Raw genomic sequence first — 27,501 nt, forward strand, 5'->3', positions numbered from 1 at the left:
CAGCAGAAGCACATATTCTTGAAGACACCTTCTTGTGGGGGAAAAAACATGCTAATTTCAGGGAATACACCTTTAATGTCTCCGTGGAGCCTATGATTAATTCCTATCCTGTCAATTTCAGGGATTTTTTTAAAGGACGTGATTATTATTATTATTATTATTATTATTAACCTTTATTTATAAAGCGCTGTAAATTTAAATGTAAATTGTGACAATACATTTGGTTTTATAAAATGGTTCCATAATATGGAAAACACAAGCTCTGTTCCCAACTTTGTTTTCTCTTCCTCTTTTATGGCCTTGATCATGCTTTGGCTATCAAGCTGGATATAAATATAAATTGATAGCTTCCATTAACCCCCTCCCCTTCTTGATTTTCTATGGCTTAATTGCCTGATTTGTTCTATATTGCTCTCTGCTGAGGAAAAAACCTCAATTCCAGCCCCTTTTTTGAATTTAGGGCTATTTGACTGTGGAATAAAACTGACACTTTCTGCAACAGTTCAGGTAAGAGGCGAGGTGGCTCCGTCAACTTCTGCTGCCTTGCGACTTTAAAAAATATTGACAGGTTCTCTAGAATGTGACCCAACAGTTCTACGTCCATTAACATAAATCATACAAAATGGACAGGTTTACTTTGCAATAAACAAACAAACAAACAAAGAAGTAACTTTCATCCTTTAGCCAGACTGCAGCTTTCTGAGTTTGTAGGGCAAAGAATTTGAGTTTCCTTGGCACAGACTTTGGAATTATTTTAGTGCAAAAATATGAACAGCATACATTTCCCGTTAATGTTAGGTGGACTGCTGCCAAACTACACTCTTGATCATCCTACTTCTATCTTCATTCACCCACAGGGCCTTTCTGAAGGTTTTCCAGCTCCCACCCTGCAGATTATTTCTATTTTCCTTCTCCACATCCACCTCTTTTATGATCTTACTTTGGTCTACTGCACTGTTTGGATAATGTGGGACATACTGGGGAAGTGGGGATATAGAGGAATCAGACAACTTTACCACTCTCACCAAGAAACGGAAGGAGAGGACGTGAACATGGGGACTGACAGGATAATTTTTTAAGGCACCAAACAGCATGGGAGCTGTTCATGGTGGTTTGTTATTATTCACATACCTCCAGTTTCTCAGACTGAGACCTGCCTCTGTTTTTCTTCATGTGAAGTCTGCTTGTGGGATATAAATATTGCCAGGAAGCAAAAAAATGTATGCTTTTGGGCTCCCAGGTGATGGTTTGTTAACCTGCCTTGGGGAATCCTTCTAAGAGTACAAAAGGAACAGATTGATGTCCAACATTAAAAATCAGACACAGAAGCAATGGGGGAGCATGGCTGATGGGCTGTGGTGCAGAAATTTCTGAAGGTACTCACCAGCACCATTAATCTAGTTGGGCAATCCAAAATACAGGCAGCTGTCTTGATTCAAACCAGGTTTGGCAGTTTCCACCAAAAAAAGGATTTTGTTAAGGGGTGCGAGGGTATGAGTGTGGGTGTGTGTACACTCCAAGAGTCCATCTACACTGTAGAAGTAATGCTGTTTGATATCACCGAGGGAAGACAAGCCTCAAACTATTTAAATACAAACAAGAGAAGAATCTTGTGTAAAGTGGTGGTCACAACAAATTTGGTGCCAAGCAGTGGGAACTGAAAGACCCAGTGTGGTGGGATCTGAAAGTCACATTGTGAGGGGATCTAAAGATATAGTGTGAAAGTTCTAAGAGATCCAGTGTCACAGGAATACAAATGCTAAACTTCCTTTTCAACAGTAATCCACTCCCAATCAACTGTGATGGCTCTGAACAATATACTGTGGCTCAGAAAACATATTTTCTACATATCTACTTTCTTCACAGTCCAGCTTTCACAACGTTACACAGAAAATAGGAAAGAAATGCAGCATCTCTAGGGCTTAAGTCTGAGCAACAAGGACTCCTAGTGATGGAGAGAGAACGATGTGGTGGATGACCTTCTCTTCCTCACCTGTTGCACAAGAAGGAAAACATACATGGCAAGAAAGTGACTTAGCAAATAACAAAAACACTAGGTTTTTACCTGAGAGAGCAACTCTCTATGAATCTCTAGCTCCTCCAGTACAACTCTGTGGTCAACATCTGCCAGACATTGACCATAGAACTGCGCTGGAGAAGCTACAGATGCCTAGTGGAATGTTCTCTCTAGGAATCTCTAGGTCCTTCAGTGTGACTTTTGGTTAAAGTTGACCACAGGATTGCGCTGGAGGATCTAGATATTCCTGGAGAGGACATATTAATAAAATCCATGAATAAACAAATCCGCAAAATTCAAAGTCACAAATTTGGAGGGATGAGTGTAATTCATAATGCTTCCTGGAACAGACCCCCAAATTTACTCAAATACCCCCAGAGGCCATAAACAACATGCAAGAAGTGAAAACTGGTAGTGCCCACTGGTCAGTTCTGGAATACATTACAGGCTGATCATCATTTGAAAATGGAATTACCCATCCCAACATAGGGGTTTATCACACAGAGCTCCAAATGTTGTGCTTCTGTCGCCCAAACATCATCAAAATGGCGCATAAACATCACTAGTGTGATCATGCCTGGCACTTCTAAAGTAAAATGGAAGCGTTATCGCCATGGAATTGTCAGCGGAGAAGCCCTTTTCTTATTATTAATTATTAATCTGTTACTAAGAAAAGGGCTACTTCCCTGATGATTCATTCCATGGCAATAACGCTTCTGTTCCACTTTAGAAGCGCCTGCAGCATGATCACACTGATGATGCTTCGGGCCCCATTTGATGATGTTTGGGCGATGGAAGCATCGTGTGTGATATACTCTATAGTGAAGTGAACCCCCCACTGTAGCTGTCTAATCCATTGTAAAGGAATGTGCATATAATCACTATCCTAAATTGAGATTTTCTAGAGTTTTGGTGGCCACAAGAAGTCATATTGTGATCTCAACAATTTAGTTCTTTATAACTCTTCAGCCTACTTCTGCACATTTATTTTGAGAATATTGCTCTCAATTTATTATTGTTATTATTTTTAAAAAGTACTTTAGCACTTTACATTTCTATTGTACTTCATAGTGAACTAAGCACTCTCTAGGTGGGATACAATGTGTAAGCCAATTGCCCCCAACAAGCTGGATATTCATTTTACTGACCTATGAAAGGATGGAAGGCTGAATCAACCTGGAAGCTGGAGCCCTGCAGGTTCAAACTCACAACATTGTGGCTGCAGTACTGGCATTTAACCTGCACCACCAGGGCTCCCCAAGAAAAGTAGTTATACATCTTCCAGGCGACTCTGACTTAGGGTGACCTCTTCCAGAGTTTCTTTGGCAAGATTCCAACTTTACAATTCTATGATTCTATGAGGTTTGCCATTGCCTTCCTATAAGACTGAGAGAATGAGACTTGTCCAAAGTCAGCCAGTGGAAGTCATTGCTAAATAGGGATTCAAAGCCTGTCCAGCACTCAAAACATGCTTTAAAAAATGCTTATGTTTTACTACATCTTTTCATGAACTACAATGGCCTGGATAAAGCATGGTTTACAACAGTTTTCACAGCCAAATGGTCAACAGAGGGCCCATTCCCACTTGCATTTAAACTGGTTTGTGACTCACATTGATACCGGATTGCATATTCGATTCAGGCCAATGCACAGTTCCCACTATGGAAGCAAATTATGTCCTTACTTCATGTTGTTCCCACTAGTGGGAATGAGTCCCAAGTTGCCTTTGTGCCCCAGCTTTACACGTGGGCAGTGGTGTGTGTCTGTGTCTGTGTGTTTGTGTAAGATTAGCCACTGCCACCAGAAAGATTTCCTTCAGATCCCAATTGCTTTGCATCAAAGGTGTGTCTAGTGCTGGCTGCAAGGAGGGAGGGAGGGAGGGAGGCCTACCTTCATGATGCCTGTGGAGGGTGTGGCCCTCAGGCTGCCCTGATGGGGGTCCCTCTCAGCCAAAGGGCTCAGATCACTGGTGATGGAGGAGGGGGCTTCGAGAGGCCGGGGTGAGCCCAAGGGCACAGACCGGGGTGTTTGCCATCCCCTGCCCTAGCCTAAAGGGGCTACTCAGCACCTGACCCAGCAGTGCCCCACGTCTTGGGCCCAGGCAGAAAGATCCCTTGCTTTCCCGCTCAGATGGGCTTCGCCTTGGTGGGGATCTCCACAGGTGGAGGGGAAAGTGAGGGAAGAGTAGGGGGAGGTGAGAGAGAAGGAGAAGAGACGCCACCACCGTTGCCAGGGAGGGAGGGAGGGAAAGGGCCAGGAAAAGAATATCCACCAGGAGAGACTCCCCGGAGGAGTGGGCAAGACCGAGCAGCTGAGCGGCCCTGACTCTTCCGAGGTGGCTGCTGGGCTTGGAGAGGTCCCGTGCCCAGCTCACTCCCTCTGGGCCATGTCCTTCATGACCACAGCAGCCCTGAAAGTGGGGCTTGGTTCTGCCTGGTGAGACCTTGTGAGGCCAAGGGAGCCCGGCTCACCACCCTCAAATTTGGGGAGCTGGACTTTGACGAGATGTAAATCAGATCCGTCATTCACACCTGTTGAACACTCTTCAGAATTGATTCAGAAACTGGTGTCTGAAAAGAACTTTTTTTTTTTTTTGCATTTGCATTTGCCTCACATCAAAGCAATCCAACCGATCGCAGTCAGGTCTGAAACCATTTCCAAGGTGAACGAGGCACATATAAAGCAATCAGCACATTGCTTTAAATCATAGTGGGAACAAGTCCACAGAGTCAGTTTAAATTCAGGAAGCCCCTGGTTAGGATGTTGCCTCTACTATGAATTTAGTGAGCTTATCTTAGGCAAGTTACCATTTCTCAGTGCCAACCCCATCTAAAATGCAGATAATTTAATGTTCAGAGTGTTGCTGTGAAAACAGCTGAGATAATGCACATGAGGAACTACAAGGCTTGCTGGAAAATGTTGGTGGGCATGCAATGAAGTTAAGAACATGGGAAAATAGACAAAGTATCTCCCTCAAAGACACTGAGTGCAAAGGAAGAACAAATAATAACTTAAAGAAAAGACTTCTAAAAAGTTATCTTGTGTTCCGCACAGGACAAAGCACTGTCTGGCTTGAAAAGCACTAGAATAGCCTTTCCCCTATAGCTAAGTGGTAGAGCACATGTTTTGCAGGCTAGCATGAGATCTGAGTGAATCCTGCACCTAGCTGTTAGTGCACTCCTCGGTTTATCCAGTAGTGCTGAGATGAGTAGCACTCCAATGGAGCTAGCACTCTATATGCTCCAACTGATTTAGCAGGGATAGTCCAATTTAATAGTCCAATCAGTTGTCCCACTTTTTCAGATACTTTCAAAATGCCCGTTTCTTTCTTCTCTTTCCCACTTGCTTCTTAGAGCTCATTTCAATTTGCTGCAAACTGAGGACCTATCCAAACTATTGGAAAAAAGTGAGATTTCTTGCAACAAAAAGCTTCATTGGGAGTTCTTGAAAAGCATTTTTAATCCGGATAGATCTCTCCAGGCAGCAGAGACGAAAGAGAAGATGAAGGGAAGTGGAATGGCAATTTAGTCTTTTGCCTAACACCTTCGAGTAGACTTTGCTGACTACAGAGCAATAGTCTTTTCCCATCAACTTCTAATGAATACCAAGATGCATATTGAAAACCAGCATGATACAGTGATTTGAGTGTTGAACTAGGACTCTGGAGAACAGGGTCTGAATCCGAGCTTGGCCATGTAAACCCAGTGGGTGACCTTGGGCAAGTCACACACTCTCAGCCTCACAGAATAGCAATACCCCTTCTGAACAAATCTGGCCAGTAAAACCCATAATAGCTTTGCACACAACAACAACAACAACAACAACAACAACAACAACAACAACAACAAACATACATATTCCTCAGAATCTTGTTTTAGTTTTATGTGCTGCATTTTTAAAAATAAAACAGATGCTAGTTGATTTAATTGCTGAGTGTGGGAGTAAGTTTAAGAGGTACAACCATGGCCAACTTGGAGATTTTCTGGAGTGTCTATAGAATTTCTGCCTGTTAGGACAAAGTGAAGCACCTAGGTATTGTGTCAGGAAAAAAGAAAGCAGCTTTATGGTAATCCATTAATTGCAATGCATAGTTATTGCCTAATTATACTCCAATTTTAAGTAATTAGCTATTATTGGAAACTGATAATTAGTTATCATTAGGGAACTGCAGAGACTAGCAAGTAGAAGTCTCTGTGCACATTTAAAACACATCTTTAGGCAACTGCATACACAGCAGTAAGAAGAAAGTAATGTAAACAAAAAAACAAATTAGATGAAATATAGCACTAATGGAACAAACCTCAAGGAATAGTAAGTTTAAAGCAGTAATACTGAGAGGGAGCTCATAAATGTACAACAAACATTAGTAGAACAGACAAGGCAGAAGTGGGCCACATATGACCCCTAGGAGCTTTTTCTGCACCTCTCCAGTTTACTCTGCCTCCCCAAGACAAACATACAGACACACACACACACACACACACACACACTCCAAAACAGTTCATCGTTGATCCTGGAGGATTCCAGGAATGGCAATTTACATGGAAACAGCCACTCAGCTCCCTCAACCACCTCCCCAACTGTTGCATCCCAACTGAGCGGGTGCTGAAAAAAATCACAAGGATGAGTCTGTGGTGACATTTCATTGTTGTTGTTAACTGCCCTTGAGTCGATCTCGACCCATGACAACCTTATGGATGAGACATCTCCAAGACTCTCTGTCCTCCCCTGCTCTGCTTAATTCCTGCACCCCCATAAAACCAGTGACCTGCTTAATAGAGTCCATCCATCTGGCATGTGGCCTTCCTCTCTTTCTGCTTCCCTCCACCTTTCCCAGCATTGTTGTCTTTTCCAACGAGTCCTCCCTTCTCATGATGTGTCTGAAGTACGACAGCCTCAGTTTGATAATCTTGGCTTCCAGGGAGATTTCTGGCTTGATCTGCTCTAGGAATCATTTGTTTGTCCTTTTCGCTGTCCACGGAATCCTTAGCACTCTTCTCCAGCATCACATCTCAAATGAATTGATTTTCTTTCTATCATCTTTCTTGACTGTTCAGCTCTCACATCCATACAGGGTAATAAGAAATACGATGGCTTGTATGATTCTAACTTTTGTGCTCATTTGTATATCTTTGCATTTTAGAATCTTTTCTAGTTCTTTCATGGCTGCCCTCCCCACTCTTAATCTTCTTCTGATTTCCTGACTGCAGTCCCAATTTCTATCAATGTTTGATCCCAGGTGTGAGAATTCTTTTACTATTTCTATTTTCTCATTGTCTAGGTTGAATTTATGAAGGTCCTAGTCATTATTTTTGTTTTCTTTATGTTCAACATAAAGAAAGTGCCTACCTTTGCACTTTCTTCTTTGATCTTCCTTAGTAGGTGTTCGAGGTCTTTGAGGTTAGTACTATGGTGTCATCTGCATATCTTAAAATGTTTATATTCTTTCCTCCTATTTTTACTCCTCCTTCTTCTGTATCCAAGCCTTTCTTATAGTATGTCCTGCTTACAAGCTGAACAGATAGGGTGAAAGGATACAGCCTTGTTTGACCCCTTTGCCAATTAGGAACCGTTCTGTTCCTCCATGTTTTGTTCTGACAGTAGCCTCATCAGGACTATCAGAAGTGTTGGACTCTCATGTGTTTAAGGATGTTCCATAGCCTTTCATGATCTATGCAATCTAAGGCTTTGCTATAGTCTATAAATGACCTGCTGATTTTCTTTTGGGATTCCCTGGTGCGCTCCATTACCCACTGTATGTTTGCAATGTGGTCCCTAGTGCCTCTTCCTTTCCTGAACCCTGCTTGGACCTCTGGGATTTCTCTCCCCGTGTATAGTTGGAGTCTATGTTGCAGAACTTTCAGCATAATTTTGCTTGCATGGTAGATCAGTGCTATGGTCCTATAGTTGCTGCAGTCTTTTGTCTCTATTTTTTTGTGGATGGGGATGTATATTGTCTGCTTCCAATCTATTGGCCATTGTTTTGTTTTCCATATCTGTTGACATATGTTGGTTAGCACTAGAGTTGACTCTATCAATGGAGATTGCAGCAGTTCAATTGGAATATCATCTGTTCCTGGTGATTTGCTTTTCACTATTTCTCTGATTGCAGTTTCCACCTCACTTTTTAGAATTTGGGGTTCATCTTCACATGGCTCTTCATACAATGTGTCCTTCATTTTGTCATCTATTTTGTATAATTTTGCTGTGTATTGCATCCAACATCTTTTTATTCCTTCCTGGTCGTGAATTATGTCATTTTTGTTGTCATAGGGCATCCCAGTCCTTGGTTTTAATTTTCGTTTGATTTCCCGGATCTTGTCAAATAGATCTCTTGTTCTTCTCTTTTTGTTGTTGTCTTTAATTTCCCTGCATTGGTCATTGTAATCATTTTCTTTATCTTTCCACAGAAGCTGTTGTACTGTTGCATTCATGATTGTTGTTGCTATCTCTCTTTTGTTTTTCTTCTGTTCTTTTCTTTATTGCTTGTAGTGTTTTATCTATCATCCATGGTTTTTCTCTTTCTTTTTGTTTATTGAACATGTCTATCTGCATTCTTCTTTTATTATGTCCCTGGCTTAAGACCATAGTTCCTCTGGTTCTCAGTCTATTATGCTTAGTAGTGCGAATCTGTTTGTTATGTTATCAGTAAATTCTGTTGAGATGTTATTTAGATCATATTTTGGTATAATCACTGGTTTTGTTTTCTTCTTGAATCTTACTGTTATTTTTGATGAGTAATTCATGATCTGTGCCCATTAGTGCCTGGTCTAGTCTTGGCCACCAGTATAGTGTTCTGCCATCTGTTACTTCCGATTATATAATTTATTTAATTTTTGTGTTGACCATCTGGTGATGTCCATGTGTATAGCCTTCTTTCTGGTTGTATGAAAAATGTGTTTGCAATGAATAGGTTGTTGGCTTCACCAAAATCTATCAGACACTCACCTGTTTCGTTTCTTTTGCCTAATCCAAATCTGCCTACTGTTTTTGATTCTTCTTTGCTTCCAACTTTTGTGTTTCAATCTCCAATGATCAGCTTCTCATCCTGTGTTGGTGTGCTGACAATCTCTTCCTGTACTCCTTCATAGCATCTATAATTTTCTTCCTGTTCTGCCTCTATGGTTGTTGAATATACTAGAATTTGGGTGTGAATAGAGGTTTACAATGGAGCCTTACTGAAATGATTCGGCCTGATTTTGCATTGTATCCTCTGACTGCTTTCATCACATCTTTTCTTAGTGTGAAAGCCACCCTGTATCATCTTGTTTTTTCATTCCCTGAGTAGAACACTATGTGGTTATCTGATTCAAAGTGGCCCACTCTCGTCCATTTTAACTCACTCACCCCCAGTACTGGTATGTTCATGTGTTCTGTTTCCATTTTTACTATGTCTAGCTTCCCTTGGCTCATTCACCTCACATTCTACATCCTTACTGTATTTTATGTGCCACGCTGCTTTGAATGCCCTTTGCCTTTCTAAGGGTGTCTCTTATTTGTCTTGCCATCTTTCTTATGCTCTTGGCTATTCTTGCAAATGCAATACCCCTTTATTTCTTCCTCTTTTTCTGTTATTGCTCTGATCCTGCCTTTGTCTCACTTGAGCTGTCTCATTGTGGGGTTACACAAGGAGGGCCACCTACACCTCCCTGTTTGCAGTGCCAACCAACGTTAACTATGGTGTCACTACAATTCACTCTTGTCAGTGACACACCCACGACTACTACTGATGCCCAGAAGCTGTTTGTCTCCTATATCATTTTCATTTCTACATTTTCATATTTACAAGCTGTTCAGAAAAAGTTACAATTATGCTGTGAAAATGAATTATGAAAGACTCATAATTGTTTAACCCCTTATCCCAAATAGATAATAAAATCTGAATAGCTGAAAAGATAAGGTTGGCCCTCACCCTAAAAAGAAGAGGATATTGTGAGAAAGAAGCTTTGTACATTGAAAGAGAAAAGCAGAAAACCTATTTGAGAAAGCAAGTTTCTCACAAAAGGATATTACAGTCAGTGTTCCAGCTAGACTGAAATGTTGGTGCTGAGCAAGAAGAAGTGACAGGGAAAATATCAATGGGGGAAAACATTCTTCATCTTACTCACTTTCTGGGCTTTTCCTCTGCAGTTTCTGCCACATAGTATCCAGGTTTACATTCGTAGCGGCAGACAGAGCCCACATCATGATTCCCTTGCAGGCATCGGGGTACCAGCAACTTAGCATTGGCAACCAGGCGTGGAGTGTCACACTCCAGCTTGCAGTAAGCTTCTGGAAGTGACCACAATCCATCATCCAAGCAGGTCAGCCACTGACTCATTCCTAGCTCCAAGAAAGAGAGGGAAAGAAAGAGAAGCAGAGCCCACTGAGAATATGAAACAGAATTAGGTAGGCCAAAAAGGGCCAACTGGTGGCCCATAGACTGGCCAAGGTTTTCCCTCACTTTCCCCACCCTTGTCCATTGCATACTGGGAGTGTGAGATGCAGGTTTTTTTGCCTGGCAAGTGCCATGTTCATTTCCTGGAAGGTAAAGAAAGGTAAGAATTCATGCTGCTCCTTTGTGTACACAGGGATCTGCTTTAAAGAGATGCTCCAACTAGCTTTGCCTTGAAAATCTCAGTCCATCTACATTCAAGAACTAACCTTGTCAAGAGGCTGACCAGTCAATGATACCCAGAAACCTTCCAAAATGACAAAAAACTAAATTTTAGAATTAAATGAAGGAAGTAGTCCTGTGGTACCTTTATCTTTTTCTTGTTGTTTGCACCTTCAATTTATTTCCAAATTTATGGCAACCCTAAGGAGAACCTATCATGGGGATTTCTTGGCATGTTTCTTCAGAAGGTGAGGGCTTGCCATTGCTATCCTCTGGGGCTGAAAGAGGGTGACTTGCCCAATATCACCCAGTGGGCTTACATGGCCTAGTAGGGATTCAAACCCTGGTCTCCAGAGTCATAGTCATAGTCCAGTGCTCAAACCACACAACACACTGACTCATACAGCACCTTTAAGATCAATCAATTCAGTTCAGCATAAAGTTTCATGGATTCCAGTCCGTGTTGGTGAGCCTCAGTAGACAGACATATATACTAATAGGATGGGAAGCATGAAATGCAATGGAAACGCATAACATTCTGGCAGAGTGGTGGGATGGCAAGCAGTTTTTCTTGGTGTTCATAAAGAGTAGTTAAAGCAACAATAAAATAAAGAGGTTAGTCGTAAATGTGTTGCAAAGGTCCTTCCTTCTTTTTATACTGAAACAGACTAACATGGCTATCCTCTGATAATTTTTGAACATGTATTGATCTCTTATGTACTGCAATATCAATGTGATTTTTCATAGCATGGTGTACACATTTGCTGTCAAGGAACATCCATCTCATTCACTACCCTTCAATCACAGATGGTGACTTGGGAGAGGGAACATTTTGGCAATAATGGATATTTCATAAGAGGTTTTACAGCTCAGCCCTTGAAGGCGGCAGGTGCTATTTTATTTTTTGTGCTTCATTTCAGAGTTTTCAGGGGGGAGGGGGCATGATGTCTCCCACAGATGGCCACCATGGCTTTCCTAGAGATAGCCCCAGAACAATTGTTCTGTGAGAAAAGATAATGGTGGCTGCCACTTGGCAGCCGCCACATGTAGCTCTGCTCCCACCAACCACTTCAGGAGCAGGTGGGGGGGAAACCATTGTTTTTCCTAAATGTAACTTGCCACTGTCTAATAACAGAAATAAGCTACCATACATTTAACATTCTATAAAAGCCTCTTCTGAAATCCCAAGAAGTTCTGAGAACCTTCAGTTAAACTGTGATTAAAACAATCTACAACATAGATTGGGATGGGGTGCGAGACTTTTCTGACACGTGTCCTCTGTTGCAGAGGTACAGAAAGCTACCTTGTGTATTCACTGGCTAGTAGAAATCCAAAGTTGCTGATCTGGCCAGAGGATACTGTCAGCAAGAAAACTTACCTACGTTCATCTCCTTATATTCAGCAATGCAGAGTGGGAAAGATCCTATGTCCTACTCACAAATACAACCTTTTAACTTAAATGGAATACCCACATTATAAAATTAAAAAAGAGTATCCACATAGAATTACAAACAGCATCTGCCGCACAGAATCATTTTAGAGAAGAGCTAGATTAGTCTGCCTTGAGACAATTGTTCTTTAAGTACTTTTTTATTCACAGCTGACTACCAAAACAGCACACCTGGGAGGAGCCATACGAACCATACAAGTTCGTTACCTGAATCTAACTTCAAGATTTATTAATCTTCCTGACAGATACATGTCCAAATATAGGTCTCATTAATCACTTCAGAGACGATGATGGAGTTTCCTCTTCAGACCTTATGCAAATAACAAAATGTAAAGACAGGCAGAACATTCTGGGACTAGCATCTCATCTAAAGCTGCCCTAAGCGAGAGAGAGTAGTCATGGAATGATAACAGCAGCATACCTTGAAGCTTTGCTGGCTTGATGCAGGAGAAGAAACATTGCTTCAGGTAAGTAGTCCCTTTGGGGCAAGAAAACTCAGCATAAAGGACAAGTGATTGATCTGGAAACTGGCAGTCGATGGGGTCACAAGTCACAGATCTGTCCCACTGTCCAGAGTTACAGGTCAACAGGATCTCTTTCTGGGAAAGGAAAAGAAAACCACTCCTAAGTTCTACTGCTTGATTGAGGGCTATTATAGCAGCATGAAAGCTGGCCTCAGCTTAGTATAAGAGTGGCAGATGTGAGGGATGTGCAAAGTGTTCAGGACACATGAAGACTCCAAGTTTCAAAAGCGTTCCCAGAAATGGAACCTGATTGGAACGTGATGGGAACGCTCGTCGGCAGTGGTGGCGTTCCCCGTGCAGTAAAGTCGCGTTCTGGACCCCATCATGTTCTCATCACGCTCCGTGCGCGCCCGCGCTCGTGCTCGTTAGGACGCATCGGGGAACATTTTTTCCCCATGCGATAAACTTCATAGTAACAACTTCATGTCAAAGTTACCTTTGCCTATTCTGTGTTAAAATAAACTTTTATTCTTGGTTAACTATCCACTTGGCCTGTGATTGAACATCCATTCATGCTACTGACCTTTAAAAAACCCACAGGGGTGTTGGGTCCCAAAGAAGGAAAGAATTGTGAGGTGGTGGGGAATCATTACACATGTAAAGCTTATAATTATCTAGCCACAAAGGCCATAGACACAGGAATCCTCTTAGACAATATAATGTTTGGGCAAGAGAGGTAAATTTCCTGTTTCCTCCACATTAAAACAACATAACACCATGCACAGATGAAAAGGCCAATAAAAAAGTCTCACATTCCCCTGAGTATTCCATTATTCTATAGGACAATTTGCTATCCATTATGCTATGCAAACAAACAAACATTGTTTCTAAGCAAAAATATTCACAGAAAGACACAATATGTTAAAAATAATTGGGGGGAAATATGTTAAAAAGTATTGCAATCTCACCCAGCAGGGAGAACATTTGAAAGTCTTTATTTTTGTGCATGAGAATGACATAAGCTTTACTACATAATGATTAATCACACAAGGAGCAAGCTAAATGGGCATTAAGCCATGCAATTAGTGATTCACTCCATAATTCTCTGGTTGTAAGCCTTTCAAAGCTACTGACAACCTTTCACAGATTTTAGTCTAATATTTCTTTAAATACTTTTCAGATTTGTTTCCTCCCTAGTATCCACACTGTATTTGTAGAAACAGAAGCAAATTCAAATGCCAGGAAAGCTGGAAATAGCAATGACTTTGGCCAAAAATACATTTTAAAAAAGAGAATTAGACCAGCTACATCACTAGCCATTTACCAAAGCTGATCAGTACCATTGCTGCCGTTGCTATTCCATCCACACACATCCCTTTGGCTCTAGGTTAGATTGGAAATATGGGGTCAGACATTATACCATTAGAGTCTGTATTTAGCCCGTAGAACCTCCAGTTGCTAAACCTCACTAAGCTGCAAATAAAATATAAGGCTTTCATCCCTACACCTCCATTTTTGACATGTGCAGAGTAGTGGGATAGAAAGCAGGGAAGTGAGCCAGGTATCTCAATTTTTTTAAGATAAAAAAAGATTAGGTCAAGAGGCAGGGAAAGGCTAGAACTGGAAAGTGGGGAGAAAAATATTTAACTGGACATAATATATGTCTTTCTCCATCTAAGGCCTGTTACAGACTGCCAAAATAAAGCTGCTTCGAGTCACAGTGGAGGTTTGGTGTTTCAATGATGCATGCGTCCTAAGAGTCCAGAAGTCGCACCAAAGCCACACTCCAGTCCTTAGGGCTGGAGTGTGGCTTTGGTGTGGCTTCTGGACTCTTAGGATGCATGCATCATTGAAACACCAAACCTCCACTGTGACTCGAAGCAGCTTTATTTTGGCTGTCTGTAACAGGCCAGCATATCAGCATAGTGCAAAATCCTGGCGTATGTTTTAATAATGAAAGAAAAACTCATTCTCCTTATTTGTTATCACTTTTGAAATAAATCTGTATTAAAAACAGCTGAACTATTTGTTACACTGGCTGTGTAAATGTAGTTTTAATTCCCCCCCCCACGTGTATCTTAAGTACTGAAATTATTTAAACATGTATGATCAAAACTGCAAAAAATAAATAATTTGGGTGTGGTTTGTCATGCTTTTGCTTTGATGCTGAAAATAATTGCAATGATTTAAGTTTATTTTAATTATCATTCATGGGTTTAAATATACAGTGGACTTGGTGTATTGGTGTGCTAGCCATCTGCAGACACTCACCCTGTCTCATTTTTGTCCATGGTGGCAGGTGCATAGAATCACAGAATCGTAGAGTTGGAAGAGACCACAAGGGCCATCTGGTCCAACCCCATTCTGCCATGCAGGAACTCTCAATCAAAGCATCCCTGACAAATGGTCATCCAGCCTCTGCTTAAAGATCTCCAAGGAGGGAGACTCCATCACTCTCTGAGGGAGTGTGTTCCACTGTCAAACAGACCTTACTGTCAGGAAGTTCCTCCTAATGTTGAGGTGGAATCGCTTTTCCTGAAGCTTGCATCCATTGTTCTGTGTACTAGTCTCTGGAGCAGCAGCAAACAAGCTTGCTCCCTCCTCAATATGACATCCCTTCAAGTATTTAAACAGGGCGATCATATCACCTCTTAACCTTCTCTTCTCTAGACTAAACATTCCCAGCTCCCTAAGTCGTTCCTCATAGGGCATGGTTTCCAGACCCTTCACCATTTTAGTCATTCTCCTTTGGACAAGCTCCAGTTTCATTTTCAATTTTGATCCTGTTCTCTGGGGTATTAGCTACTTTGGTGTCATCAGCAAATTTGATAAGTATGCCCCCAATTCTGTCATCCAAGTCATTGATAAAGACTTGGATGGCAGTACTCTTAGTTGGGATTAATATTTGGATTCACCTTTCAGTGTTAGATCAGATATTAACTGTATCTAATGTATTACTAAATACATACTGAATGACAAGAAAACCACCATCTAGCATTAAAACTCTTAATTTTTGCATTCCAAATAAATTCTGCACATAGTTATCATTTGTAGGATGTTGTTCTGTTTCCATCTTCATATGTCAGTCTATTTTGCCAAAGGCTAAAATATTTTTTGGCAAGCAACAAATTGGTAGGTGAAGAAAATGCAAAGGAATGTAAAAGAGAAGAGAAGTTATTAGAAAAAGGGAGCAATGTGGAACACTGAAGATACACAACAGAAAGTTCTGCAAAAACTTAAATGTAAGTCTTCAAATACATTTTTTCAATCACACCTTTTCACATTTTACTTTCTAATTTTCACCTTTTCTTGTGGTATGTGTGTATGTGTGTGCACCTAGTAGTTGAAGTGGTATAAAACAACCTTGCCGATCCTGCTCAAATCAAGGCCTGGTGACAGACTAGCCTTGGACCCCAATGCATGCTACCTCAATTCCAGATGAAAAGAACATGAGATATAACAGTAACGAAACATAAAATAAGAATGCTCAATGTCTTTGCTACTGCCGACTTGTGGGATATACTTCTAAAGGAGTGTATCAGACTATTTTTCAAACACCCACCCTTGCCTCAGATTCCCCTTTCTGCCTTTGGTTACCCTAAATCTAGGTCCTCTTTTCTTTAAATATACTTGTCTCCTATGGGTTTTTTCCGTAAATGTTTGTTTGCCTGTGAGAAGTTTTTCTCCATCTTAGCTAGCCATTCTCTTCTCTACTCACAAAGCTGTGTCACTGAGATTCTGTAGATGGAAAAAAATGTTCTTATTACTTTCTTAGAACGTCTGAACAGATGAAAACTTTTTTCTTGTCCTATTAGGTTTGTCAACAAATATTAAGGTGTCACCATGGCCATCATCACCAGTGCAACTAATGCCAAAGAATCACCTTAATATTGTACAAGATATTTGCACATGCCTGGAAGGAATTCGTTGCACTAGGAAAGTTATCCCAAAGTCCCATTTGAAATAATAGGTTGAAATATTCATCATGAAGCATATCTGGATTGATACAATTTACTCTGAACTCACCTGTCCTGGAAGCAGCAATTGCCCACGGTTATCATGGAGGACAAATCCTTTTTCACAAGAAATGGAACATTCCATGTGTCCCTGGTGATTTAGAGTACAGTTGGCAACAGAACCATGATGAACATGGGGCAACACACAGGTACCTTGCTCTCCACAAGTGTGTTGAGTGCAGCTGTGGAATAAGAAAGAAAAAAAAAGAACCAAGGCCTGTTACAGACTGCCAAAATAAAGCTGCTTCGGGTCTCTTTGGAGGTATGCTATTTAAATGATGCATGGGTCCTAAGAGTCCAGAGGTCGCACCAAAGCCACCCTCCATTCCTAAGCACTGGAGTCCAGCTTTGGTGCAGCTTCCGGATTCTTAGGATGCATGCATCATTTAAACAGCATACCTCCAAAGAGACCCGAAGCAGCTTTATTTTGGCAGTCTGTAGCAGGCCCAAGATGCATGACAGGAAAAATAAACATAATAACAAAAGAGAAAAACCCTGAAATTTATTAAGTATGACGTGTTTCAGGAAGACTTCCTTTCAAGACTTCCTTCCAGGGCTGACCTAAGAATACCCAAAGACACATGCCATTTATACCTCCACTTTTTAAACTGATTTAAACAAGAACAACTAATGCACAAAATGCAACTCTTACAGGACAATCTCACTCCTATTCATCTCCCTTTAAGGGAGATGACTTTCTGTGCTGTGAAGATTTTGAATGTATACACTCATAGCTGTTTGCATTTCAGCAGAAATAACATTCTATTTTTATTTTATTTTTTGGATCATTACAAAGTTACACAGAACACAGGAAATTATCCTTGTGGTTTGGTTTAGATTGGTAGGTTCCTATGGTGTGTAATTCCTCCAATTTTTACTCTGATGATTTTCTGCATCTAATGAGCTCTTGTTGTTCTCTTCCTCCACCAACATCCTATGCCCTGTGTACAGGTTGTTCCTTGACTTGGAACCTGGTCAAGAAAAGCTATTACTTCTACTGTCCTTTAACTAATAGGCTTTTTGTTTCAAAGGCATTTCAGCTACACGGCTGAGTTTTGAAAGAAAAGCACAAATTAGATCACATTCATTAAAAAGAGAAAAACCAAGGGGACTAGCACTCTAAACTATTGAAAGAAGGAAAGTGCCTAATGTATTGTCCTAAATACTTGTGCTTAAAAGTTAAAAGTACTTACAGGCAGAAACCCAATTGCTAATCCCAACTAGTGCAGAGTCACTAGTAATGGGATTAACATAAATGTGGATTTACAATTAAAGAATTGATCTTATAGGCCTACTCTAGTCAGGGATAGTAACTGCATTTCGGCATTAAAATGCTGAAACCCATCACAGAGTTCAATAACTCTGAGTTTGCAGAAATGTATAAAAAGTGTGAGGAATGCTTATGAGACAGAAGAGAAAAAGAAATTGAATGGATTAAAAATATACATTGAGGTACAAAGAAAGCACTAGAATACAAACAAAGTTGGATGAAGTGGTGGTTGGAGAAAGCAGGAGCAGGATTGTAAGGGGCACAGACTGCCAAAAGGTGCTGCCTTCTTTCTTCCAGTCTCAAACCTGATGGGAGAGTACTTGTGGACTACAGAATGTATCCAGAACTCAAATTCAATTATTATTCTGAACTAGACTCATTGAATCATTGGTAAGTTAGCATTTAAGCTCCATTGATCCAATGGATTTACTTTGTTTAACAATTGGATTTTGGCCTATCTCATCTGGCATTTTGCTTCTCACAATGAACAGTGGAAGAGGCAGCTATTACCGGAGGGGCACCACCAGCCACTTACCTCTGGAGAAGCCTACATGCAAAATATGAAGACAATAGCACACCATTGTTTGCTCACCATCAAATGATCTGCAGAAGTCTACAGCCTCTGAGTGGGGAAGGATATTCTTGTACACCCAAATGTTCTGATTAGCATTACTTTTAAAGTTATAAGAGCCCTGCTCAGACACAGTAAAGGCCCAGCAAGACCAATACTTTGTTTGCAGGAGTGACAAGTATGATGCCGCCACAGACTACCCAGAAGCAGGAACAGAAGACACCACCCTACTTCTGTGATGTATTCCCAGAACGTAATGATATAAACATCTGGGCATGTAGGTTCTGTAATAACTCTAGGCTCCCTGAATGTGTCTATTCCTCCTCCTCTTTTAAAGCTGAAGGTGGGATGATAGGCACCATTACATTTTGTGGTAGTGAGCATCCTATGTTACTCATTATGTAAAGCAGTATTCTTGCCTGGGCTTTTTTTTAAAAAAAATGTTCCTCTTTAAGCTAAAAAACCCCAAACAAACCCAAAGATGTCCTAGCATTTGCTTACATGGAAAGTTGCTTTCTTGGAAACAAGGTGTTTTTTTTTCCAGGCTTACAATGTCCTATTATTATTATTATTATTATTATTATTATTATTATTATTATTATTATTAAGCTTTATTTATATAGTGCTGTAAATTTACTCTGTAAATTTTTGAGATGGGACAGCCTGTGATCAGATCAAATTTCCTTGAACTCTTCTGCTTCATCATTTCTCCTATAGAAAAACATCTACTGATAGATGCAAAGGATAATTATAAAACTGAACAGCCTCTTCAGTGCTAAAGAATGCATTTGATACACAGTACGAAGCAAGATGATAAAGTTAATGTGCATAGCATATTCATGACTATTTTAGACATGAAACTATGGCTGATGTTGCATATCTGCCTTAGACAACTGTTTTATAATTGTTGCTTTTAATGGTGGTAGCAGACCTCGCCCTTAAAATTTTTAGCATTGGGACATTACAACTATTTCTACATAGTTCCAACCGCCAAAGCCTTTATGGCTATTATAAAAGCAAAATCTATGCTGTGTAGAGCACCATAGTATGGCATTATACATTAATTCATCTCTTCTTTGGCAAATTTAGGCCTGCAACAATTTTATATTTATATATTTTAATATTGTTGTATGGTTTTTAAATTGTATTGTTTTCTACTTGTTGTTCACCGCCTTGAGTCCCTATACTGGAAGAAAAATGGGATATAATAATAATAATAATAATAATAATAATAACAACAACATTTAGCCATTTTAAAAAAACTAAATATTTTTGGTGCATGGTGTTTGAAAAAGGGAAGCTACCATCTTAGTAGTCAGATCTTTTCTTCTTTGTCTTCTTCTAAGATGATACATATTGTGATTGTTCCATCATCTAAAAATCATTGATCTTAACTGGCTAATAATGGGAGGCAATAGGGAGTTCCAGTACCAGAAAAGCAACAAAGCAGCCCTTGAGGGGGGAAATAGCCAGGGCTCTGCCCTTCATCAGCTTCCCCATGAGCACCTACAATGAAACCTCCATAGATCCAAAACCATGTGTACAGAAAGAATAGTGCCAAGCCCTGTAGCTGAACTGAAACAGGATAATTTTCAAAAGGGGAAGTCAAGTGAAAATGGCAAGAAAAAGACCTACAAATGGGAAATAAATTCCTTACACAGAGACATGTTTATGAAGTGAGAAATGATTTCAGAGAAGTGGACAGAAATTCCTTCATCTTATATTTCCACTTGCTTCTTCTGAGTATGCTTTACAAGCATGTTTGTCAAATCCTTTAGCTTCTGGGGTGTAAATATCAACAACAGTAACACAGATCTACCCCACTGACCATTACACACACAAACATACTTGCTGGCATGAAACCAGTCCGCCCTGAAATATAATTACAAAAATCCCAAACAGTTGCCTAGTTCCTTGGCTGCATCAGATTGAATTCAGCTCAACAATCACAGGATATTCATAAGCTTCTGTAGAGCCCAGCTCCAACATTTAAATGTTTCTTCCTTTGTTCCTCCAGTTAGAATTCATATTTTTTTAAATTCAAGGAGGATAACTGTTCTGTACCAAAACCAATATTAATTTTGAAGCAACATCAGGGTTTTTTTAAAAGGTAATCACACAAGTCTTTATATGGACACCAAAAATTAGTCTATGGAGAGTAGGACAGTCCATGGTGGGAGGGCCTCTTTTACTCATCCCATCAGGTGGTAAACAGGTCCTGTGCATTTGTCAAAGGAGAGGAGATACGGTTAGTCCTCTTATAGAGTAAGATTTGTTGTTGGAAGGAATGGCTAGATTTCTCAAGAAAGCACCATTCAGCAGCCAACAACAGTTTATTAGCTGCTGTGTGTGTGTATGTGCATCCAGTTTTCAGTGGAGGAATCAAACCCCTGTACAGGGAGTCAATTGTATAAAGTTGCCCATACATGGAGAGAGAAATCCCAGAGGTCCAGGCAGGGTTCAGGAAAGAAAGAGGCATTAGGAATCACTTTGCAAATATACGATGGCTAATGAAGCATAGGAGGGAGTTCCAAAGAAAATCAGCATGTGCTTTATAGACTATATAGCAAAGCTTTTGACTGCAGAGATCATGAAAGGCTATGAAATGTCCTTAAAGACATGGGAGAGCCAACACATCTGATAGTCCTAATGAGGAATCTATCCTCGGGACAAGAGGCTACTGTCAGGACAGAACAAGGAGAAACAGAATGGTTCCCAATTGGCAAAGGGGTCAGAAATGGCTGTATCCTATCACCCTACCTATTCAACTTATATGCAGAGCATATTGTAAGGAAAGCAGGCTTGGACATGGAAGAGGGAGAAGTGAAAACAGTAGGAAGAAATATCAACAATCTGAGATATGCTGATGACATCATAATACTAACAGAGAACCTCACAGACCTGGAACAACTACTAAGGAAGATCAAAGAAGAAAGCGCAAAGGCAGTTTGATTCCCTGCTTGGCCATGGGAAACCCTCTAGGTAACCTTGGTTGAGTCACACTTTCAGCCTCAGAAAACCACATGATATGTTCACTTTAGGGTCATCATAAGTTGAAAATGGCTTGAAGCCACAAAACAACAAAAATGACATACAGATGAACCAATGAGGGGAGAATATGGACAAGGAATTTTATGTTTACCTTGAACTATGATTTAAAGAAGATTTTTTAATAAAATGATGTATAGGTGGTATTTGACACCAGAGAGACTAAGGCGCTTTACAGACCGCCCAAAAGGGCGGTCTGCCAGCGCCGGTGTTTGCTGTGCCAGGGAACCGCAGCGGACAAACGGCGTGATTCCCTGGCGCAGCAAAAAGAACCTGCAAAAAGCTATGACGCCGCAAGGCACCAATGGCGCACTTGCAGTGTCATTTCTGCACCGCTACGTCAAAATGGCGGCACCCATATAGAATGGGCGCCGCCATTTTGTACATGCTCGGCATGTACTAGGGTTAGGGGTGTCCGGAAAGGACGCCCCTTCCTAACCCTAGTACGTGCCGAGCACGTACTTTTTGGCGGTGTGGAACCCGCCTAAGATTTATAAAGTTTCTACTGACATATGCTGGAAATGTAATAAAAAAAGGAGGAACATTTTACTATGTGTGTTGGACATGTACTAAGATTACAAATATATTTGACTTGGATTCATTCCATTATGAAAGACAATCAGAAGTTTAAATTCCAACTGAAACCAGAACTTTTCTTATTGGGCTTGATGGTTATACAGATGGAGAACAACATGGAAGAATTGTCCAATTTATGGTTACATCCACTAGAATATTTTACAGGGGAAGGATATGGACATCTCTTTACAAGACTGATTAAATCATATGACTTTGATGATATGGATACGCTGATAAATTTGATTAGAGAGTTAATAACGTTTTAACAGAATGGGGATTGATTATTGATTTTATGAGTAAATGTTGGGTGGAAATAGCAATTTTAGAATTTGAAGAATAGTAGAATGGAATAACATGTAGAAGTGTACCTATATGAAGAGAGAGAGAGAGACCTAGAGGAAGTACAATAATTTGATAACTACAACAAACAGCTAGTAAGCTGGAAGTCATATGTATTCCCTTTTTCCTTTGTGATATTGTTATTTTGCATAGTGTGCTAGTTTGTGTAGTTTGCAGTTGTTATTTTCCCAACATGATACCTTATATTTGTTTTATATCATTAAAAGTTATGTGTTAATTAAAAATACTTTGAGAAATAATGCTTTTTAAAAAAGTTTTAGTTCTGTCTTTTTAAGCCACTTTGAATCCCATTGTGAGAGAAACGTGGGATGTAAATCCTTGAAATAAAATAAAATAAATAAACGCTTTACGTTATTTCTGAAGTAAAAAAAAAAATATCCCTGAGTAAAGCTATTGTGTATGAAATTGCCCCTACACAAGTCAAAATGTGTAGTCTGTGACCGCAAAGGATATGGCTTACACTGCAAAAAGCAGTCCTATAAGACCAGTTTTAGTTAAACTCTCTTGAATTCATAGCCTGTATACCGTACAGATATTCATACTTCTTTCCATTTCTCCTCCAGATCAAGATTTTCTTAAGCCTTTCCTTTGATGAGTGTTTGTCCATTAGCACGATCCTGGCTGCAGCCAATACATTCATTACACATTTACAATCCTTTTATCTCAAGTCTGTATCTAGTATTTAGCAAGTCTGCATCCTATCACAATACTTTTTAAATGGCAGCTTGGATCAATACATACGCAATTCCTTAATTAAGGGATTAATGGGCAGCTGGTAAAACTCATTGCCTTAGCTTATGGGTCATTAATTTTGGATGTTACTACATTCATTTTCCAAACTATGCAGTCCTGAGGTTAAGCAATAGCCTTAAACAGTGCTGTTCTCGCTGCTTGTTCTGAGCTAATTCTATGATGCAACAAGAGTGAGTTTTTTAGATAAAACCAAATCCCTTCTCTTATGTTCCTCCCAAACATATGTCAGAAGTTGGCTGGACGTGCAGAATGGCCTTGTCAGATTCTTAGTGGAGAGGCTGTCATCAGCCCATGCCTGAGCAGCAAGGACTCTGACTTAAGGAGAGGGAATACGCTCACTGCTTCAGGAGGATTTGCAAGCCACAGACATGCTGAACCCAGACCAAAGCCCTCAGGTGCCTTCAGGGCTTCCCAACCTAGAGTATGTTGCTGCACGTCACTATAGCCCAGTAGGACCTCTGAAATGATCACAGGATCTGTCATGCAGTCACCAACTGCAGTAGGAAGTGGTAAGGTTTTGATGCTGGATTACACTCTTAATGAGAGTCCACATGTACAAGTGAAAGGCACAGCAGCTCACCACAATTTCTCTTGGATGAGGGGAACTATGCTAGGGACCTAGGGGCAGGGGGAAAAGGGGCAGCAAGACACCGCCCCTTTCTGCCCCCGACAGAGCCCACAGCAACCAAATGGCATGGCCCCCAGGAGCCCTAAAAAGAACCTGCTCCCGTGTACATCATCATGACGGCCCCCGTGTGGATGGGGGCAAACCATGATGGTGCCAGCGGTGCACAGTAGGGCTCAGGAGTGTGTGGATTCTTCATTCTCCTGAGCTCTGAAATTAGCCCCAGGTCGGTGCATAGCGCCAGTTTGTACATAGTTATGGGGGGGGGGATGAGAAAATTGTCTCCCAAATTAGAATTCTCCCCCTCCTCCCACCATGACATTTTTCTTTATTCTTCAAATTTCTAGCATTGCAATAACTCAACCTTCCATTTCAGAATGAGATATAGTTTAGCCATCCAAAGAAAAGAAGTAAGCAGTTACCAAGGGAATGTGAATACAGCTAATAGAGAGGTTTCTAGGACCTAGGTTTTAACAATTTTCAATGTCTCACTCACTGCAATGCAAGAAATTTGGGGACTGCTGGAAAATTTCATGAGGGTGGGGTGGTGGGGCAAAACAGCCCATGCTCTCATTTTGCCTTCTCTGTAACTACACCCTACAACCTATATACAGGTTGAGTAACCCTTATCTAAACAGTGTGGGACCAGAGGTGTTTTGGATTTTAGAGTTTTCTGATTTTGGAATATTTGCATATATAATGAGATATTTTGGAGATGGGACCCAAGACTAAACATGATATTTATTTATGTTTCGTACACACCTTATAGAAGGTAATTTTATACACAACATTTTAAGTAATATTGTTGATGAAACAAAGGTTGTGTACATTGAACCATCAGAAAGCAAAGGTATCACTAACACACCTACCCATGTGGACAGTTTTGGATTTCAGAAGATTACAGAATTCTGGATAAGGGAGTCTCAATCTGTATCAACTCTATATATCACACATATGTATAGAGAAAAACGCATCCTATGTGGATTGATGGACAGAAGCCATTCTATCAGCAAGACCATCCAACTGGCTATCCCCACCCCCATCCAACCATCCATCCATCCATCCATCCATCCATCCATCCATCCATCCATTCATCCACCTATTAACTGTATTCATAATTTTTCAGATGCAGTTCTCATCTTTTTGGAGCTTCTTTTCTGTGAATGGGTTACATACAGCTGGGGGTCTGTTGCCATGATGCACACTACGTCTAAAGGGCACTATAATATGGCTAGAATATCAAAGACTACATCAGTTTGTCTGCATGCCAAGTGACCTTTGGGCTTGTGTTTTTCAAACCACTACCTTGAGCTGTGGCATTGGAGGAAAAGTAAGGTGATGATAACAGCAACAAGAAAAACAACTCATCACCCAATGCTGTTGAAACTGAGTGAATCTCTAAAATCCGTTTGTTACAGGGCAAGGATAAAGATCTGTGTCTTTTATTTTAAGAATTTTAAATCCCAGAGACAATGCTCAGTCTTTCAGACACAAGTATGGATCATTGCTTTCTTTTTAATTTTGAAGCATTTTCAGTCGGTGCCTGAAATACATAATATGTGGAACAGCAAATCTTGTCCTTGGGACAGAGTGGGAAGGAGATGGCCTTTCCTGGCTCCTTGATAACAACCACCAGGAGGGAGGAGTTTACATCCCTTATGATGCATGCTATTTAAAAGGAGTACATATTTAATACAGCACTTGTTCCATTTTATAAAGAGAGATGGAGAGAGTGTATTTTTCTGTTGCTTACTTTCCACCCTTTCTGTTATAATAATTTTAAAGGTATTTTCTTATCCATTGTTTTTAATATTAGAGGTCAGTATGTTGGCTCCTTGACAGGGAAAGATAAGTTCTTTAATTAACAAATAAATAAACTAAGGATAATTATGTGAAGTCAAAGGTTTTCATGGCTAGCATCCATAGTTTTTTTTTGTGTGTGTGTGTATTTCAGGCTATGTGGCCATATTCTAGAAGAGGTTATTCCTGGCGTTTTGCCAGCATCTGTTGTTGGCATCTTCAGAGTATGCTGGCATGGAAGAGAGTTGGATACACACACACACACACACACACACACACACACACTGTATGACGTTGGGTAGGGCGGAGTGATTTCCATGTTAATCTGTGTATTGTTCTGTTGCTGATGGCAAGGCCTCAGGGTGGGAGAATATGATGAGACTGGACTAAAAATTGGTCTCAGACATCCTAGTGTTAAACAACATACTGGGTTATCGAGCTGGGTCATCTCTTTTTAAAACTCAAAAGGAGAGGAACATGAAGAGAGGATATGTAAGGGTGGGAAGATATGCAAAGAGGATTAGTGTCTGCTGGGAAAGCTCCTGACCCTGGTTGGTTTCTTCTGCATTTGCTGAGTCCTGGTTTTGCTGTTTTTCAGGACTGGTACCCAAACTTTGTTCACTTTAAGGGTTTTTTTTCTTTCCTGCTGAACAAAGGGCACCAGCCCTGAAAAACAGCAAAATCAGGACTCAGCAAATGCAAATAAGAAACCACCCAGGGTCAGGGGCTTTCTCAGCAGACAATGATCACTAAAAAGCTGCTCTGGGTGCCTTCAGGGCATCATGCAGGCATGCGGCATGTGCACACAATGCCCTCAAGCCGCCTGGAAGGCAGCTTTTAGTGCTGGTCTGCACTGACTGTTTGACTCCTGATTTAAAGGGATGTACAGCAAAATACACCTTTTCTTGGGAAGGAAGGTTTGAACCACAAGAAAGACACCCTGCTGTGTTTGGGTTTCCTGAATCACTTTCACAACTCTATCCAGAATCTTTGGTTCACCACTCTCAACATACATGATATGCCATAACCATTTTCACCATTTGAATGTATGGCATATAGACATCAACCTCTCAGAGGCATGTATTTGGGGCATTTCCCCCAGAAATTTATACATAAATGGATTCTTATAAAGCAGTGATTCTCAAAATGGGAGGCAGTGGAAAGATCCAGGGGGGTGATGAGGGACAAAGGAGGGACCTTCAGCAAGGAAGTGCCAGAGGGGTCTCCAGCAAGAAAGACAAGGGGAACCAGTAGCCCTTAGGATGATGAGAATGAGGGTTGCATGAAACGTCTTTTCAAAACCACTGTGCAGCCTCATTGATCTCATTATGTGGTGGTGTCTCTCCCTGTCTGTCTATGTGAGTTCAATCCTGCAGTTCCACTTTTGGACAGACTGACTGTCAAGTGCAAGGAGTTACAGCATGTGGTGTGGGGGAGAAGTGGCAGCAAAAAGGAGCTTTCAACATTTGTGACCATGCTTACGTTTTGTGAGCTTTGTCTGGACTTGACTGGCAGGGTGGAGCTGTACTCCAACCTGCTCCTGCTTTCTTTTATTGAATAGGCTGAGAGAAGAGGTAGCAGAAGAAACAATGTTCACGGAATGGGGAGGGCATGTGTCTAGGGAAGGAGAGAAAGGCATGTTACTCAGAGACATGCCTTCTCCGCACAACTTCAAGCTTCAACAGATCCCAATTCCAAGAGTTCCCACTGACCTCAAACTCCCCAGGGGTCAATTCTTCAAAATACTTCTTCAACTCTCTTCAATTAAGAGCCCTTCTTAAATGGGGAAAAGCTTCTCCCTTTGCACCCAGTCACCTTGGAAGCAGCAACTGAGAAGCTGAGACACTGAGAAACTGAGAAACAGCAACTGAGAAGCAGTGATTGAGAAGTATCTCTCCCACACTGGAAGGCCAGCATGGACGAGAGGCTATTTAATTGCTGCTCCCAAAACGACT

The 27,501-nt window shown here is 40.8% G+C and overlaps 1 protein-coding gene across 1 annotated transcript in view; it reads right to left on the reverse strand.

Annotated features, from left to right (window-relative positions):
• The window catches only part of PAPPA2 (pappalysin 2), a 170,232-nt gene that overhangs the window by 46,617 nt on the left and 96,114 nt on the right, over positions 1 to 27,501 (reverse strand). Inside the window, exons 14-16 of the mRNA XM_042464359.1 lie at positions 16,554 to 16,725; positions 12,485 to 12,662; positions 10,126 to 10,339 (exon numbers count right to left, since the gene is read on the reverse strand). Coding sequence (XP_042320293.1) covers positions 10,126 to 10,339; positions 12,485 to 12,662; positions 16,554 to 16,725 — 564 coding nt within the window. The remainder of the gene's footprint in view (positions 1 to 10,125; positions 10,340 to 12,484; positions 12,663 to 16,553; positions 16,726 to 27,501) is intronic.

The sequence above is a fragment of the Sceloporus undulatus genome, chromosome 4 (assembly GCF_019175285.1).
Source record: "Sceloporus undulatus isolate JIND9_A2432 ecotype Alabama chromosome 4, SceUnd_v1.1, whole genome shotgun sequence".
NCBI lineage: Eukaryota > Metazoa > Chordata > Lepidosauria > Squamata > Phrynosomatidae > Sceloporus > Sceloporus undulatus.